Here is a 17606-nt window from a genome sequence, read left to right on the forward strand (position 1 = left end):
ACTTTTGAAAAATGACAATAACACTTTCTCTATCGGCTTATATCATAAACGGCCACAACGATATCAGCAAATGAATTCATCCTGACCGGAAGTTAAATATGTGTATACCGGAACCAGAATCTCGACCGTAATCCTCAGCCATTTCTGTTGTCAGTATCCAGCTTCTTCAAAAGAGACGCTTCGTTCTTCACCTCAGCGCTTATTTTCAGGCATTTAAACTAATCGACCTTCCTCGCAAGGAAAAGTAAGTGCGCTTTTGTGCTCGATTCTTAGTTTCAGATTGGTGTTTTTAAAAGCGGAATATAATTCTTGGGGTTGTTTTTCTTATCGTATTGATTAGCTGTTAGCATGTGGGCCTTGATCTCCCACAGTGTCGCGGATAGAGTCGTTACATTATTTTATAACAATAAAAGAACAAGTTGTTTACGTCTGATTCATCGCTAACTTTCGGGATATTTCTTATTGGTGTAAACTTAGGTATAATTATGCGTCCCAAATTCCTTGGCTAATCTAATTTATCTATCTGGCTAGTTGCATGTCTGTCAAGTTCATCTCGATATACGTTTTGGTATAAAAGACCTGTATATACAGGAGTAACACTCAGATTTTGTCTTATTTAAAATAAACATTAGGTTAACATATATAACAAAGTGCTGTTTTGAATATCTAGTGCAAGAATAATTGATTTAAGATCCCTTGTTAAAAAAATAATAATCCTGTTTTGGTTTTTTTATACAGGCCTTGCAAACATGTCTGACTTCATCGAGAGCGAGGCTGAGGAGTCAGAGGAGGAGTTTGAGGAGAAGGATCTGAAGCCCAAGAAGACGCAGAGATTTATGGAAGATGATGGTAAGATGTTTCTTACTTAAAGCCACATCCAGGGCAGGAATACCACCAGAAACCTCATTTTAGTGTGCTGCTGTGTTTAATTCATTGCTTCATTGCTTGTGTTGTTGTTGTTGTCTCCAGAAGAGGAAGAGGAAGAAGAGAATACTGAAGATCAGGATGAGCATGGAAACCTGAGAGGACTCATCGATGATGGTGACGTGGAAGAGGAAGAACCGGTAGAAGCGCAAAGTGGGGGAGAGGACAGTGACTCTGGTGAAGAGGTCCGTCATCGGCGCAGGAAACGAAGTAGGTTACTCTAAAGCCACATTAGTAAATCCCTCTGTATTTTGTGTTTCATAAATTCACTAGTGAATAATAATGTAGTTCTCAATAGGGCTGGGTGAAATCAAATATTCACAATATGATAACTGCTATTTTGCTGAGGATAACAAATTAAGCATTGTTGTGAGTTCTGCAATGCTTCTAGGTGTACATTAACTTTCCTAAAGAACATATCATTATAATACTGTTGTGATTAGGGTTGGGAATTGAAAATCGATTCCAATTCTGGAATCGGATACTTGTAATAAAGTTAAAATTTGGATTCTGCTTATCGATTCGTGTCTTCAAACCATTTAAGCGCAAGAAGACACAAAAGAGAACTCAATTCGGGACTCGCACTGCCCTGTTTTCTTTGGTCACACATCCAAAAGCGTGCACAGAGAGCCACCCCTCATTATAATGCATGATACTATATGCGTCTTCTTGCCCTTGAATGCATGAATACACACAAAATTATGTCAAAATATCCTCATAAACACAGTCAGTTATGTCTTAAATGAACAAACGTTTGAGAAAGAAAACACATATTGGATCCTGCATGAGGTCTTAAAGTGACAGCAGCCTAATAATCATGCTACAGTTTGTTTCATTAATCAAAGAATAGATTTCAGGTGTATTTATTTGTACTATTGCTAATTTGTTTTTGTTCTTGTTTTATTGCTCTATACTTGTCTTTACTGATGTTTGAAATTTATATCAGTTAGTCCAGTTGTTTTTGCTGTTGTATTTTTGCTAAAACCATAGGAAAATGTTAGCGTTCTTTAGGCTGCTGATTTTAGTTTGTGGAAATCAGCTGCAACAAAACATTTTGCCAAAAAACACAAATATGTTTGATGTAATTGTTTGACTAAATGTTTTTACCTTACTGGAATCGAAACTGGGAATCGAAAAGAATCGGAATCGATAAGCAGAATCGGAATTGGAATCACTAAAATTCAAACGATACCCAACCTTAGTTGTGATGATTCCTTGTTTCATGACTTGTGAGTATGAGAGCAGTAAAACATTAATAGTGTCTATGATTTATATTTCATTAGCAAAACAGTGTTCAAGTTGGTAAATGTAGTTCATTTTTATGAAACTGTTCAAACTAGTCATTTCAGTTGATTGATTGACAGCTCTGATTCAGTTGTATGAATCAGTGCATCATCACTCAGATTTGTTCAGGAAATACTTAAATGATAATACTTTTTTTGGTTAGATGGTTGCATGCGAGTACTATTATGTACTTCCAATGTTTATTTAGGAAAAATGTGTCTTATAACTAAATTATTACTTCTTGCATTTGTTTTTTTTTAATCAATTTGACTACAATTAAGGTTGTTCTGATTAGAAAAAAAGCATTTAAAATATTGACAAGGCAAAAATTAAATTGTTTTCTGTATTGGTTTTCTATTTTGCTCAACCTTAGTTCTCATTTAAGAATATGTGTTGTATCTGTCAGGTTTTGATGACTATCTGGATGATGATGATCTGGACCTCATTGAGGAGAATTTAGGAGTGAAAGTGAAGAGGAGGGTAAGTCACCAAAGTTCCTGCCTGTGCTAGATTGCAGGTTTTTTGCTTATTTAACTGATACAAGTTAAACACTTTTGAATTCATAAAAAAATCACGCGTGTGTTCAGAAAAAGAAGTACTCTCGTGTAAAAACCATGGATGATGAGGGGGATGATGATGATGAGAAAGACATGATTGCTGATGAGATCTTCACTGGGGATGGAGACGGAGATGGAGAAGTTGAGGACGGAGAGGCTGTGGACACACTTCACACAAGAGATGATGAAGAGGAGGAAGATGATGAGGAATCTGGTAGAAAAGACATTTACTCTGTTCATCGTGGATTTGAATTCTTGTGCTACAATTCTGTAGAAATGTATTGATTTTTATTGTTTTTATTTATTTTTTTTAAATCTTTGCAGACATTGATGATTTCATTGTGGATGATGATGGACAGCCCATCACTAAAAAGAAGGGAAAGAAAGTCTCTGGCTACGCTGATGCGTAAGTTGTGTAAACTGTAAACAGTGTTTTGGTTATGTAAATATAGTGTGTGTGCCTTGGTGTCATGGACTAAATTCAAATGGCCTTCAACCCTAGTGTTGCTCTCTTTTCTGACGTTCCAGTGCTTTGCAAGAAGCTCAAGATATTTTCGGGGGTGACTTTGACTTTGCTGAGTTCGACACTGAGGCATATGATCATGCAGAAGAGGAAGAGGAGGATCAGGATGATGAGTCATGGGATCGACCGAAGAAGCAGACCAAGAGAAGAGTTGGACGTCGTAGCATCTTTGAGATCTATGAGCCCAGTGAGCTGGAGAGCAGCCACATGACCGATCAGGACAATGAGATCCGCTCTACAGACATGCCAGAAAGATTCCAGGTGTGGATCAGCGTTGGGCTGTGTATATGAATGTTTCCCCTTTCATGGGTGGGAATGAGGATATTTCATAACCTCTTGTCATTTGCAGTTGAGGGCCATCCCTGTAAAGCCTGCTGAGGATGATGAGCTGGAGGAAGAAGCTGAATGGATTTACAGGAATGCCTTCTCTACACCAACCATCTCCATGCAGGTAGGAACTGAATGTTTGTATATCATGATGTTTATATCATTGCACATTGCACAAGTTAACTTCTATGCTTATTTTGTTTTGGTTTGCACTTTAGGAGAGCACAGACTACCTGGATCGTGGGACAACCACTAATTTCAGCAGAAAGGGCCCCTCTACTATTAATAAAATCAAAGAAGCCCTGAACTTTATGAGGAATCAACACTTTGAGGTATAGTCATGTGGAGAAAATAGGGTGTATTAGGGCCGTGACACACCAAGCCTACGGTCGGCCGCCGGTGAACATTTGCCGCTAGTTCTTTGACGTCAGTTTGGTGTGTCGCAGCCTTTAAACTTGATAGATGGATCATCTGATATTAATTTGTCCCTTCTCTTTTCCATCCTACAGGTTCCCTTCATTGCATTCTACAGGAAGGAGTATGTGGAACCAGAGCTGAACATTAATGATCTGTGGAAGGTGTGGCAGTGGGACGAGAAGGTAAGGGCACAATCAAAATGTTCTCAGAATGCATTGTGGTTGCTGCCTTTTGTTTTAATTTAACAGTTAAATGTGGCTGTTTATGCTGTCCTCCTCAGTGGACCCAGTTGAAGACCAGAAAGCAGAACCTGACACGTCTTTTCCAGCGAATGCAGTCTTATCAATTTGAGCAGATCTCAGCTGACCCTGACAAGCCGCTGGCCGACTCGACTCGTCCCCTGGACACTGCTGATATGGAGAGGTATGAGCACCAACCTAACAAACTTTCTTATATATTATGCTGTGTTCACAGCAATCACTTGTTCTTTCTGCTTTGACAGGCTGAAAGATGTTCAGTCTCTTGATGAGCTGGGAGACGTCTACAACCACTTCCTGCTCTACTATGGCCGAGACATTCCTAAGATGCAAAATGCAACCAAGGCCAACAAAAAGAAACTGAAGAAGATCAAGGAAGTGTCAGAGGAAGATGGTACTGCCTTGTTTTCATTGAATGGGCCAATTATGATGTTCAGGCATGCATTAGGCTAACACCGTTTTTTTGTTCTACTAGGGGAAGAAGCAGAAGTGGAAGAGGAAGAGGAAGAAGAGGAGCAGAAGGGGCCAGATCTGAAACAAGCCTCCCGCAGAGATATGTACAGCATCTGCCAGGGCGCAGGCCTTGGTGTGTACATACTGTATTTATATTTTTTTGAGAAGGGGAAAGAAAAAAAAGAAAAATTCCCAGGCCCACTAGGGTTTTTAACATTTTTACATTTTTAACATAAATGTATAGCAACACATTTTATGGCCTTGTTTACACCTGGTCTTAAGGTGCATTTTGGTCGATTGGATCTCAAGTAGACGACGCTAAATACGGGTATGAACGGGATGTAAAACGTTTAGAGCTTGTCCACTTTCGACCACTTCCAGAGGTCGTCAAAAACGCATTCGACCGGATTGCTTTCATAGTTTAGACATTCATGTGGTTGAATGCTTTCAAACAGCCACAAAAGGCCACCTACTCTATGCCTAATGCATAAACATTATGAGAAGCGCTCTAGCCAGATGGGATTTAAACTTTGTCGGCTGAAGACCTATGTTTGGTTTGAAGATGAAAAACGTACCATTCCTGATTTTTTTCACCTTGGTCTTGTGGCTATCATAGCACAAATGAAAGCTGCTGTTTTCCATATGTTTTTTCCATCGTCTCCGGATGCATTCATATGTACATTGCTTGAGTTTTTTTCATCCATTACATCAAAAGATCTGAAAAAGCCCAAACATTTACCCGCCCATAAACCCTCCCCTTGAAGAAATGACTAATTAAAAAAAACTGTTGTAAACGGGAATGTCTCCCTCATCCACTTTTGATCCGATCAACCAAAACGCTTCTTAATACCAGGTGGGAACAGGGCCTGCATGTCAGAAATATGTTATATAATATAATGTAATATAATATATATATAATAATGATAAATATTATGTAAAGTGGAAAAAATTATTATTACTATTATTTTTCAGTTTATATAATTATATGCATATTATATAATGACAATGTAACTCCTTGAAAGTTATGAATTCAAAAACACTTTTTAAAAAAAAAAAAATTTTATTAGATGGTCTTGCCAAGAAGTTTGGTCTGACTCCAGAGCAGTTTGGAGAAAACTTGCGAGACAGTTATCAGAGACACGAAACCGAGCAGTTCCCTGCAGAGCCTTTGGAGCTGGCCAAGGATTATGTGTGCAGGTAATGGCTCATTATTAAAAGTTGTTCTGTGATCAAGTCTTTAACTCACTGCTTACTGAATAAGTTAGCAATTTGCATATTCATTCATTTATTTATTCATGTTTTCATAGCCAATTTAACACCCCGGAGACTGTTCTGGAAGGTGCTCGCTACATGGTAGCGATGCAGATTGCCCGTGAACCTCTGGTTAGGCACGTGCTCAGACAGACCTTCCAGGAGAGGGCCAAGATTAACATCAAGCCAACTAAGAAGGGAAAGAAGGTTGGTACTTTTACTACTATTGTGAAGAAGTGTCTGTATTCTACCATCATTTTATTAACTTATATTTTTGTTCATCTTCTACTCTTTTGCTTAACCATATTCGTCAAGGAAAGGGTATTGGCGGAATAGAAAACTTTCCCATCCCAGCAGAGTTCTATTGTGTTAGAGCTTTAGCTAGAATCAATTCTGTTGATGCATGTAGGCATTGTTTTTGCTTTGCAATAGATGTTAACGTAGTGAACTTCTATTCAAACCCAGACTGACCTGATGTGCCAGTGACTGCATTGTTTGTTCTTTTGTCAGTAATTCCACATCAGCTAATGTCTGTCATGTTTCCCAGGATGTGGATGAGGCACACTATGCTTATTCCTTCAAGTACCTGAAGAACAAGCCTGTGAAAGAGCTCAGTGGAGATCAGTTCTTGAAGATGTGCCTGGCTGAGGAGGAAGGCCTGCTTGCCATAGACATCTGTATTGACCTTGTGGGAGTCAAAGGGTATAGATGTGTCCTGAAAATTTTGGCTTGATTAACCTGAATTCAGTGTCAGGAAACCATTCAAGAGTTGTTACGGATTATATACAAGAGATACAGAGCAGTTTTGTTTGTCATCTGTACAGGTATGGCGATCAGACATACTTTGATGAGATTAAGCAGTTCTACTACAGGGATGAGTTCAGTCACCAGGTGCAGGAATGGAACAAACAGAGAACCCTTGCCATTGAACGTTCCCTTCAGCAGTTCCTGTATCCACAGATGGCCAAGGAACTTAAGAATAAGCTTATCGCTGAAGCCAAGGACAATATTGTTAAGGTGCCACATTGATTGCATGCGTTTCCTTTAAAAGCTACCCAACAGTTTCTGTACCAATTTGTGGCCTAAAACAAATTGATTTGTGTTTCTTGTGTCTGTGGTACAGTCTTGCTGCAAGAAGCTTTATAACTGCCTGAAGGTGGCTCCTTATCGGCCTGATCAGCAGGTAGAGGAGGATGATGACCTCATGGATGAGTCACAAGGAAAGGGTATCCGTGTACTTGGGGTGGCCTTTGCTTCTGGCAGGTATATATTTGTACTGAGTGAGAGAATTTCATTTGATTTTGAGTAGGGATGCATTATATCATCATATCGGTTATTGGCAAATACTGGGTATTTAATGCATTTAGGTTCTCTAATTCTCACTTAAAGTGAATCACAATTCAGAGAATAACACACAATGATATTAAACACTGTTTATTATGAATCTGTGAATAATTTTATTTTATAGTTTTAAATACTAGTTTATTTTTATTTTTTTAACAGAATAATGACCATTTATCAGTTACTCACCAAAAAGTCATTATAATTATCGGCTTGTCAGTATTGGCCAGAATTGTTATCAGTCCTTTTATACTTTTGAATGGTATCTGATAGTATTTTCTTGTGTTTCTATAGAGACACACCAGTTTTCTGTTCTCTCATCAATGGTGAAGGAGAGGTTGTGGACTTCCTCCGGCTACCTTATTTCCTGAAGAGGAGAAATGCATGGAGAGAGGATGAAAGAGAGAAAAAGGTGAAGAAACGGAAGCCCTGCCTTTACTATTGAGCTGTTAGTTAAAGGTGCCCTAGAATTAAAAATTGAATTTATCTTGGCATAGTTGAATAACAAGAGTTCAGTACATGGAAATGACATACAGTGAGTCTCAAACACCATTGTTTCCTCCTTCTTATATAAATCTTATTTGTTTAAAAGACCTCCGAACAGGCGAATCTCAACATAACACCGACTGTTACGTAACAGTCGGAATCATTAATATGTACGCCCCCAATATTTGCATATGCCAGCCCATATTCAAGGCATTACACAAGGGCAGCCAGTATTAACGTCTGGATCTGTGCACAGCTGAATCATCAGACTATGCAGGTAAGCAAGCAAGGACAACAGCGAAAAATGGCAGATGGAGCGATAATAACTCACATGATCCATGATTACATGATATTTTTAGTGATATTTGTAAATTGTCTTTTTTAATGTTTCGTTAGCATGTTGCTAATGTACTGTTAAATGTGGTTAAAGTTACCATCGTTTCTTACTGTATTCACGGAGACAAGACTGTCGTTATTTTCATTTTTAAACACTTGCAGTCTGTATAATTCATAAACACAACTTCATTCTTTATAAACTTCTCCAACAGTGTGTAATATTAGCTTTAGCCACGGAGCACAATCAAACTCATTCAGAATCAAATGTAAACTTCCAAATAAATACCATACTTACGCGATTAGACATGTTGCATGACGAACACTTTGTAAAGATCCATTTTGAGGGTTATATTAGTTATGTGAACTTTGTTTATGCTGTTAAAGGCAAGCGCGAGCTCCATGGGCGGGGAGCACGAGAATTTAAAGGGGCCGCAGCCTGAATCGGCTCATATTTAATTATGCCCAAAATAGGCAGTTAAAAAAATTACAAAAAAAAAATCTATGGGGTATTTTGAGCTGAAACTTCAGACACATTCAGGGGACACCTTAGACTTATATTACATCTTGTAAAAAGACGTTCTACGGCACCTTTAATTCCAGTTGACTTCAGTATTGTGGCTTTTAAAACAAAAGTTGTGTTTCCATAGCTTCAAGACATCGAAAATCTCAAGAAATTCCTCCTTAGTAAGAAGCCACATGTTGTTGCAGTTGCTGGGGAGAATCGGTATGTTTATTGTTGCTACTTTTGTTTTAAAAACGGCATAAGTTTTAAACTTGTATTGGGCTGCATGTTAATCCTGAATCTGGATTGTGTTCAGTGATGCTCATATGGTGATGGAGGACATCAAGCGCACCATCAGTGAGCTGGAGCAGGACTCCTCTCTTCCTGCGGTGGGAGTGGAGCTGGTGGACAATGAGCTGGCTGTGCTTTATATGAACAGCAAGAAGTCTGAGGTCAGTGCACTGAGATAACAAATTTGACAACACTTCCAATACCTTTCCTAATGTTTCTTTCACATTCTGCTCCTCTCATAGGCGGACTTCAGAGATTACCCACCTCTGCTTCGGCAGGCTGTGTCTGTGGCTCGCAAGATTCAGGACCCCCTAGTGGAGTTTGCTCAAGTCTGCAGCACCGATGATGACATTCTGTGTTTGAAACTGCATCCCCTGCAGGTACCAGCACATTTTTTCCTCTAATGACTTGGTTTCTGCTATTTGTTTAAATACTAGGGTTGGAACAACTCCTCTTGGTGTCAAAGTCGAAGTAATTAATTACAAAGTCGATACTGAAATTTAAAAAATGTGGTGATACCAGCCTTTCCCCCTAGCATTTTGAGTGCTGTTGAGTGGATTCTTAAACACCTCTGATTGGCCATTGTTCACACGCTCAACATTTATGTCTGTGATTGGCTACAGTGATCAACGCTTCAAAAATAATCATTAATGATGCTCTTCACCGAGCGCTTACACAGGTACACACAGCAGGGGACAAAAAGCAGGTGTCTATCAGCAGATCTGTCTATCTGTGGATATATTAGGGATCTGCTGATAGACACTTGCTTTCAAACGCTCCTATGTGTATTTGTGTAAGCGCTTGGTGAACCTATCGATTTCTGTGTAAAAATAAAATGATGCAATCTTTCTAAAGTAATTTTCTCCTTCCTGTAATTTTATGTGAAAATTGTCATTTTGATATCACCCCCCCACCCCCTCAATAATTTGGCTTCCATCCCTATATTTATTTTAGTCTTTCTTCAGAAAAAATATTAACAAAATAAAACATTTGAGTCGGCGACCTCTGGCTGAGTTGACACGGAATTACCCTATATTTTGATTTGTGATAGCTTTGTGGCCGCTTGTTTGAGATGGTTATTTGTGAATCATTTCTCATGTATTATCATTTAAATGTTATTCAGGAGCATGTAGTGAAAGAGGAGCTGCTGGGCGCTCTCTACTGTGAGTTTATAAACCGGGTGAATGAGGTTGGTGTGGATGTGAACCGAGCTATTGCTCACCCTTACACCCAGAGCCTGGTCCAGTACATATGTGGCCTCGGACCTAGAAAAGGCTCCCACCTGCTCAAGGTGAGACATTCTCCAAAATCTGTATTCTCACTTTCATTCTTTTTTTCTGCCTAAAAATGTTCTCTATTTGTCTAGATAATGGGTTAAGATTTTTTTTGCTAGAACTAAATCACAAGATGTTGAAATCATCTTCTGCACCTTCCCAATGTTCCTCAGATTCTTAAACAGAACAACACTAGGTTAGAGAACCGGACACAGTTGGTCACTATGTGCCATATGGGACCCAAAGTCTTTATTAACTGCGCTGGCTTTATCAAGATCGACACCGCCTCTCTTGGAGACAGGTAAGATGCTAAACGTAATGTGTGTGAATGACCAGCAGCTCACTCTGAATTACTCTGCATACTGAAGAAATAATATCATCTTTCACTCTGCAGCACTGATTCCTACATTGAGGTTCTGGACGGTTCCCGAGTGCATCCTGAAACATATGAGTGGGCTCGTAAAATGGCGGTGGATGCTCTAGAGTATGACGAGTCGGCAGAAGATGCCAACCCAGCCGGAGCACTAGAGGAGATTCTTGAGAACCCAGAAAGACTGAAAGACTTGGATCTGGATGCCTTTGCTGAGGAGCTGGAGAGACAGGTGAGCTTTGTTTAGGTCTTAATTTTTGTTTTTTCTTTTCTGTTAGCGGATGCATTTATCCAAAGCGACAATCAAGGAATACAGCATAAGCTGTTCAACCATGCACTTAACTGAACTAGACAGGTTTCCTGTAACCATGTATCTTTTTTTTTTTTCCCCCAGGGTTATGGCAATAAGCAAATTACACTGTATGATATCCGAGCAGAGCTCAGCTGTAGATATAAAGATTTGAGAGCCCCTTACAGGCCTCCCAACACTGAAGAGGTCTTTAACATGCTCACCAAGGAGACGCCTGAGACCTTCTATATTGGTAAATACTACCTGAGTGTTTTTAGATATTATAAATGATTTTAGAATAATCTATAATCATAAACCTACAGATTTACATATTTTAGAGATGCTCAGTCTTGATACTGTTGGAAATATTTTTGTCAATCTCTGTGCACATATAGGTAAACTCATCACCTGTGTGGTGACTGGCATCGCTCACAGAAGGCCACAGGGTGAGAGTTATGACCAGGCCATTCGTAATGATGAGACGGGACTCTGGCAGTGTCCTTTTTGCCAGCAGGACAACTTCCCTGAACTCAGTGAGGTGGGAATCTTTTCTGTTACCTTTCAAAGGAATGAGATTGTGGAAGTTTTAGCTATTGCACATTAGTAAAATGCTTGTCATGATGATGTTGTGTGTTTTTCTCAGGTGTGGAATCACTTTGACAGCGGCTCCTGTCCTGGTCAAGCCATCGGTGTGAGAACCAGGTTAGATAATGCCGTCATGGGCTTTATCCCAACCAAGTTTCTTAGTGACAAGGTGGTCAAGCACCCTGAGGAGAGGGTCAAGGTGAGCTAATGTCATATTTCCTTTCTTTACTTTATCTGTTTATTCATTTATATACAATATAAATCAAATATGTCGCCTTAGAAAAGTTCTGGAAGTCTGGAAATGTCCTTTTGACACACTTATGCCTGGATCTCCACTGTTAGGTTGGCATGACCGTGCACTGCCGCATCATGAAGATTGACATCGAGAAGTTCAATGTGGACCTCACTTGCAGAACATCTGATCTGAGTGACAAGAACAATGAATGGAAGCTTCCTAAAGACACCTACTATGACTTTGATGCTGAGACAGATGATGTTAAACAGGAAGAGGAGCATAAGAAGAAACAGCAGAGAACCAGTCAGTATTGACCAAATCTCTTTTTGAGAGCATTTACCATCTTTTTAAGTAATGCAGGAATGACTTTTGTTTTCTTTCTCTAGCTTACATTAAGCGTGTGATCGCTCACCCATCCTTCCACAACATCAACTTCAAACAAGCAGAGAAGATGATGGAATCCATGGACCAGGGTGACGTAGTTATTCGACCCAGCAGTAAAGGGGAGAACCACCTGACGGTCACGTGGAAGGTGGCTGATGGGATCTATCAGCATGTGGATGTGCGTGAGGAGGGCAAAGAGAACGCCTTCAGCCTTGGACATACTCTCTGGATCAACACTGAGGTGATCTGTTGCGACATCACGCACATTATCATTGAAAAGTTTGGGGTCAGTAAGAATTTTTTTTTTCTTTTGTTTTTGTCTTATGCTCACCAAGAAATTTGATTAAAAATACAAAAACACTAATATTGTCAAATATTAAAATTTTAAAATCTGTATTTGAATATATTTTAAAATGATGGTATTTACTCCAGTCTTCAGTGTCATATCCTTCAGAAATCATTCTAATTTGCTGATTTATTGATCTAGAAACATTTCTTATCACAGGTGAAAACAGTTGCTTATTTTTTTTGTGGAAACTGTGATACATTTTTTTTTATATAATTATTTGTTAAAATGATCATTCAAAAGGACAGAAAACATTTGTAATATTATAAACATCATGATCATTTTAATATATCCTTGCTAAATGAAAGTTTATTTCTTTTCTTTTTTTTTTTTTCAATCTTGACCCCAAACTTTTGAACGATACCGGATAAGCACACTTGCTCATACAGTACATCTGAAATCTAACGGCAGTTGTGGTTGTCTGCAGGAATTTGAGGATCTGGATGAAATCACAGCCAGATATGTCCAGCCCATGGCTGCATTTGCACGAGATCTGCTTGGCCACAAGTACTTCCACGAGTGCAATGGGGGCGATAGGAAGGTATGTTATGATTCTGAGGAACTACCACTTTTCTGTTTTCTTCATCTTGATTTAATACTCTATTAGAGATAAAATGGCCTCTGCAAATTTTACATGAGTTTTTCATTTATCTTTTCTTCCCTTTGTACAGAAAATGGAGGAACTCCTCATAAGGTCCAAGAAAGAGAAGCCAACATTCATCCCCTACTTTGTTTCAGCTTGTAGAGACCTACCGGGCAAATTTCTCCTGGGTTACCAGCCTAGAGGGAAGCCGAGGTAACGCACACTACCCAACTAGAACAGGGCACTAGACACGTCATGATTGATTGATTGATTGATTTTATTTATTTTTAACTCTCTGGAGTCCGTTAACGCCCCGATTTTTTTTTTCACATTGCAGCAAAACAGACTTAAAATACTCTGTCATTTCTTGTCATAGAGACACAAGTAATATATCAATTGAAACTATAGAATATCTTCTTTTATTTGTATACACTCAGAGTAAAAACACAATGTTGTGCTTTTTGTAAAATGAAGAAAACTAACATCATGCGTGATCTCTCGTCTCCCTCTGAACGAAGTCCAATCTGATAGTTCTCAGAAAATAGAACTGTAACTTATGAATACTAATGACAAAAAAATGACACTTATGTCTAAAGAAACGTTGAAATGTCAGGTTTTAAATCGTGCAAGTCAAATCGAAAATAAACATTCTGTGTTTACACAATCTGTATGAAAAGAGAGCCATGTCAGAAGTCTGTGATTCAGCTCATTATCCGCTAATGTGGCCACGCCCACAGAGCCAGCGCTATTCAGAGGCAAATTCAGAGGCAATACTTGTATGCATTGTCTCAATCGTGTATTTATTGTCCTGAAAAGTGTTTATCTGGATGTTAAAGCCATGGTTAGCGATCTCTAGAAGACATGCAGTTAGTTCCTGGTTCCATTTCTTCTTTATATGAATTTGTGGCCTGAAGGTGTACATAGCGCCCTCCGGCTGCAAGTATGAATTGAAAACACAGTATCTAGCACTCATAGTGATGACTATAAATATTGAATAAATATTACTCCTCTGACATAAATATATAAGAATCCATCAATATTTCTCCAAATGTGCATGCTTTTAAGCTAAAAGCCTATATGAAATGCCATAGAGGTAACATAATTGTTCAGACACTTTGCATCACAGAAATACATATTTTAAAGAATATAATAGAATACCTTTATTTTAAATTGAGCTGAGACATGATTACAGAGGGTTTTTTCACAGCCTACTGAAAGGCCTCATTAATATGCAAGTCATTTCAGGTCATTATTATGCGATTCTTTTGTCTTCTCAGGTGTAAATGACCCATTATTCATGATGATTCACGCCTCCACGCATACTGTGTTTCTTGACAAAAAGTGTCTTACAAAAACTAAATCAATATATTGTTTTATATGAAGGAGTAGGCAGCATAATTTTTACATAATTCTGAAGCAAAAACTCTAGTCTATAACCTCCAATACCCAAAAGTCTTGTGAACACAGATTTAATATACTTTTTTGGCCTTATTTCAGTGACTTAAGTTTTTTTGTTTTTTCAATAACCATGCATAAACATTATTCCTTCAAAAACACAAACATGTACATACATGTTCCTCACATATTATGGTAGCCTAGTTTGTGCTGAATACAGTGTAATGACACTTGTGTCATTAATATGTTTATGAACAACTGAAAAAAGCACAAATGTCAGGGCATGTCAAAACTTCTCCAGGCCCCAAATCAGCCTCAGACTCCAGAGGGTTAATAATGTTTTGCTTTTGGTCTTTTGTTTTGCAGGATAGAATTTGTAACCATCACTCCAGATGGCTTTAGGTACCGTTCTCAGATATTCCCTACAGTCAATGGTCTCTTCCGCTGGTTCAAGGACCACTACCAGGATCCTGTGCCAGGTTAGTAGTCTCCATCTTAACCCCATCTCTGGCCTAGCATCGTTATTATTCCTTTTAATTCTGAGTTGTTGTCTCTCTAAAGGTGTCACGCCAACCAGCAGCAGAACGCGAACACCAGCATCAGTCAACGCCACACCTGCCAACATTAACATTGCGGGTATGTTAGACATGCTGACATCTTCCCTGAAAACAACAGTGATTTCTTCAGATGATTCTTCTCATAAATGTATTTTAAAACATACCTGTCCCCTCGCTCTCAGACTTGACTCGAGCCGTCAACGCTCTCCCGCGAAACATGACATCCCAGATGTTCAACGCCATAGCAGCGGTTACAGGACAGGGCCAGAATCCCAACACAACACCGGCCCAGTGGGCCTCCAGTCAGTATGGTTACAGTGGTGGCAGCAGTGCAGGAGGAGGCGGCAGCAGCAGCGCTTATCACGTACGAGACCTGCACCTATTTGCCTCTTTATCCTACTGAATCAAAATAGAGCACGCTAATATTTAATATTTCCGCGTTTTCAAGGTATTTGCAACGCCCCAGCAGCCAATGGCCACACCTATGATGACGCCCAGCTATTCTTACACCACACCTGGCCAGCAGCAGGCCATGACCACGCCCCAGTATCCCAGCAGCACACCGCAGTCCTCACACGGACACCATCAGCATTCGTCCTCCACGCCATCGTCCTCGTCATCGAGAGTGCGGACGCCACAGCCCAAGTGAGTGCTACTGCTGCTTTCTTCAACACACAGAACCATGTTAGCCACATCACAAAAAGAAAACTCTCTGTACTCTTGGATTTGGTTAGTTCATCCAAAAATGGAACTTCTGTCATTAATGACTCGCCCTCATGACGTTCCAAACCCGTAAGACCTTCGTTCATCTTCGGAACACAAATGATGATCTTTTTGATGAAATCTGAGAGCATTCTGTCCAAACTTTTATAAGAGACTCAATCGCTTTATATGATGAAATGGTGGTTTAATATTGATTTTATATTGCTATATATTGCCTGGTTTATGTTATTATGGGCTGCTAAGTACTAAAACTCGATCTGTGTTCCCTGCAGGACAAGTTCCCATACTGCCGTGGATTGGGGTAAGATGGCTGAACAATGGCTGCAGGAGAAAGAAGCCGAGCGGCGGAAGCAAAAGACGCCCCGCATGACGCCCCGACCTTCGCCCAGCCCTATGATCGAAAGCACGCCCATGTCCATCGCCGGAGACGCCACTCCTCTCTTGGACGAGATGGACCGATAGGAGAAGGGAAGGGGTGTTCAGACATCTCATATAAAACCCAATCCATCCACATCCCATCTCTCACTCTCCGTCTTTTGCTCTCTTCCGCTGCTAGAAGTATTTCTTTGAGTCATTCAGAGCTACTGATACAAAGACAAACACTTGAAATATGGTGTCGACAAACCGATAGGAAATGGACCTAAAATAAAAGTTTGTCACGAAAGTTTTTTCTTTCTTTTTCTTCTTTTTAAGTATGTGCAGAATGCACCTCTTTTTCTTTAGTTTTTTTTTTTTTAAACTAAAATTAAAAGGAAAGGCTTAAAGCATGAGACGCTGCATGAATGTGCCCATGGGAGCTGGTATTCAATTCATCATAAGATCATTAGTTCAGGGCCACTGAGAGAGCTTTTCTTTTTGTATCTGGCTTAAACATTAAAATAAAACCCTGTTTCAGTATGAACCAGAGCACTGTAATGATTTAAAATCCGTGCTCTGTTGAGCTGTTACGCAAAACTCTGAGAATAAAGCACTCGGGAGATTTGTTTATCTACTCTAAAATGAAGTATGTTTAAAAGAGATCCTGTAAATGCTGTGTCCTTGTGGACCATTTCGGTGATCTGAACATATTTTAAATTCTAAACTTTGAAAAATGATGTTTTTAAGTTTTGCTGAACCCATTCATTTAGCTGTTCATTTAAGTTCAGAATCAGATGTCATTGCTTGTACAAGTAAACTGAACTAAAGATATTGAGACCTCCTGAGTTTTTTTTGCTTTTTCAGTTTGGAGGCTGTTTGTGTATGTGAATGCATCTTTGCTGGCCAGACTTCCTGAAGGTGTTTGCACACATGCTGTTTTAAACTGTATTTCCTTCATGTACAATCCTATGTATCACTATAGACTGAAAGTGTGACATTTAAGCAAAGAGAACTTTATGAATAGGCTCCTTATACTGTAACAATATTTTCACACATCAAGCAGGTATTTGTATTATGACTTCCCACCCACACACAACCCATATAGTGAATCTTCCAAGTTCTGGGAAGTGTTTCTGCTCTGATCATGTGTTCTTTTGGCACTGAAGCTGCACTATGCCTTCAGGTCAGGAAGTGAGCTCAAAGTGTCTATACCAGTCACTGTTCAGTGTATTTCATTGCTGACATCCATTTCATTTCTTTTCATTTGATAAAGTTGTCAAAAATAAACTTCTGATTCAAGTGTTTTTATTTAAGTAGTGCGTTTCTTAATGGTCTATACTGATTTCAGTTAGTAAAGAAGAGGTTTGAGGGTTTGTCTTCAAGCTTCAGACCTTAGATAATTCATTTCAGACAGCTGTGATTTTAAGATACGGCTGCATTGTGCTATTTTCCATGTGACATTCGTAGGAATTTGAATGCCGTCGATGCTTAAGAGACTTGAGAAGATTCTACAAGCTATCATATGTAATGCAAAGCTACCAGTGGACCAAAATGGCAAC

At 39.3% G+C, this 17606-nt stretch overlaps 1 protein-coding gene across 1 annotated transcript; it reads left to right on the forward strand.

Moving 5' to 3' along the window:
* Positions 1–87: 87 nt before the first annotated feature.
* Positions 88–17334, forward strand: supt6h (SPT6 homolog, histone chaperone and transcription elongation factor). The gene is made up of 37 exons (XM_048165167.1): positions 88–244; positions 739–849; positions 970–1134; positions 2615–2688; positions 2796–2979; positions 3090–3171; positions 3294–3549; positions 3638–3739; positions 3834–3947; positions 4125–4214; positions 4313–4455; positions 4535–4683; positions 4765–4875; positions 5810–5939; positions 6050–6200; positions 6541–6695; positions 6818–7010; positions 7117–7256; positions 7629–7746; positions 8804–8880; positions 8975–9110; positions 9192–9329; positions 10073–10240; positions 10397–10524; positions 10618–10825; positions 10988–11135; positions 11278–11420; positions 11526–11666; positions 11810–12005; positions 12089–12327; positions 12860–12973; positions 13104–13228; positions 14777–14889; positions 14972–15046; positions 15150–15331; positions 15416–15612; positions 15963–17334. The coding sequence occupies exons 2-37, from the start codon at positions 750–752 to the stop codon at positions 16150–16152; spliced, it is 5175 nt and encodes a 1724-aa protein (XP_048021124.1). The 5' UTR covers positions 88–244; positions 739–749; the 3' UTR covers positions 16153–17334.
* Positions 17335–17606: the final 272 nt, after the last annotated feature.

Source organism: Megalobrama amblycephala, linkage group LG18 (genome assembly GCF_018812025.1).
Source record: "Megalobrama amblycephala isolate DHTTF-2021 linkage group LG18, ASM1881202v1, whole genome shotgun sequence".
NCBI classification, from domain to species: Eukaryota; Metazoa; Chordata; class Actinopteri; order Cypriniformes; family Xenocyprididae; genus Megalobrama; species Megalobrama amblycephala.

Coding starts and splice junctions, on each gene's coding strand:
- supt6h (XM_048165167.1), top strand. CDS start 750: ATGTCTGACTTCATCGAGAGCGAGGCTGAGGAGTCAGAGGAGGAGTTT. Junction 4,215..4,312: donor TGTGGCAGTGGGACGAGAAG/GTAAGGGCACAA, acceptor TGTCCTCCTCAG/TGGACCCAGTTGAAGACCAG. Junction 7,257..7,628: donor GTGGCCTTTGCTTCTGGCAG/GTATATATTTGT, acceptor GTGTTTCTATAG/AGACACACCAGTTTTCTGTT.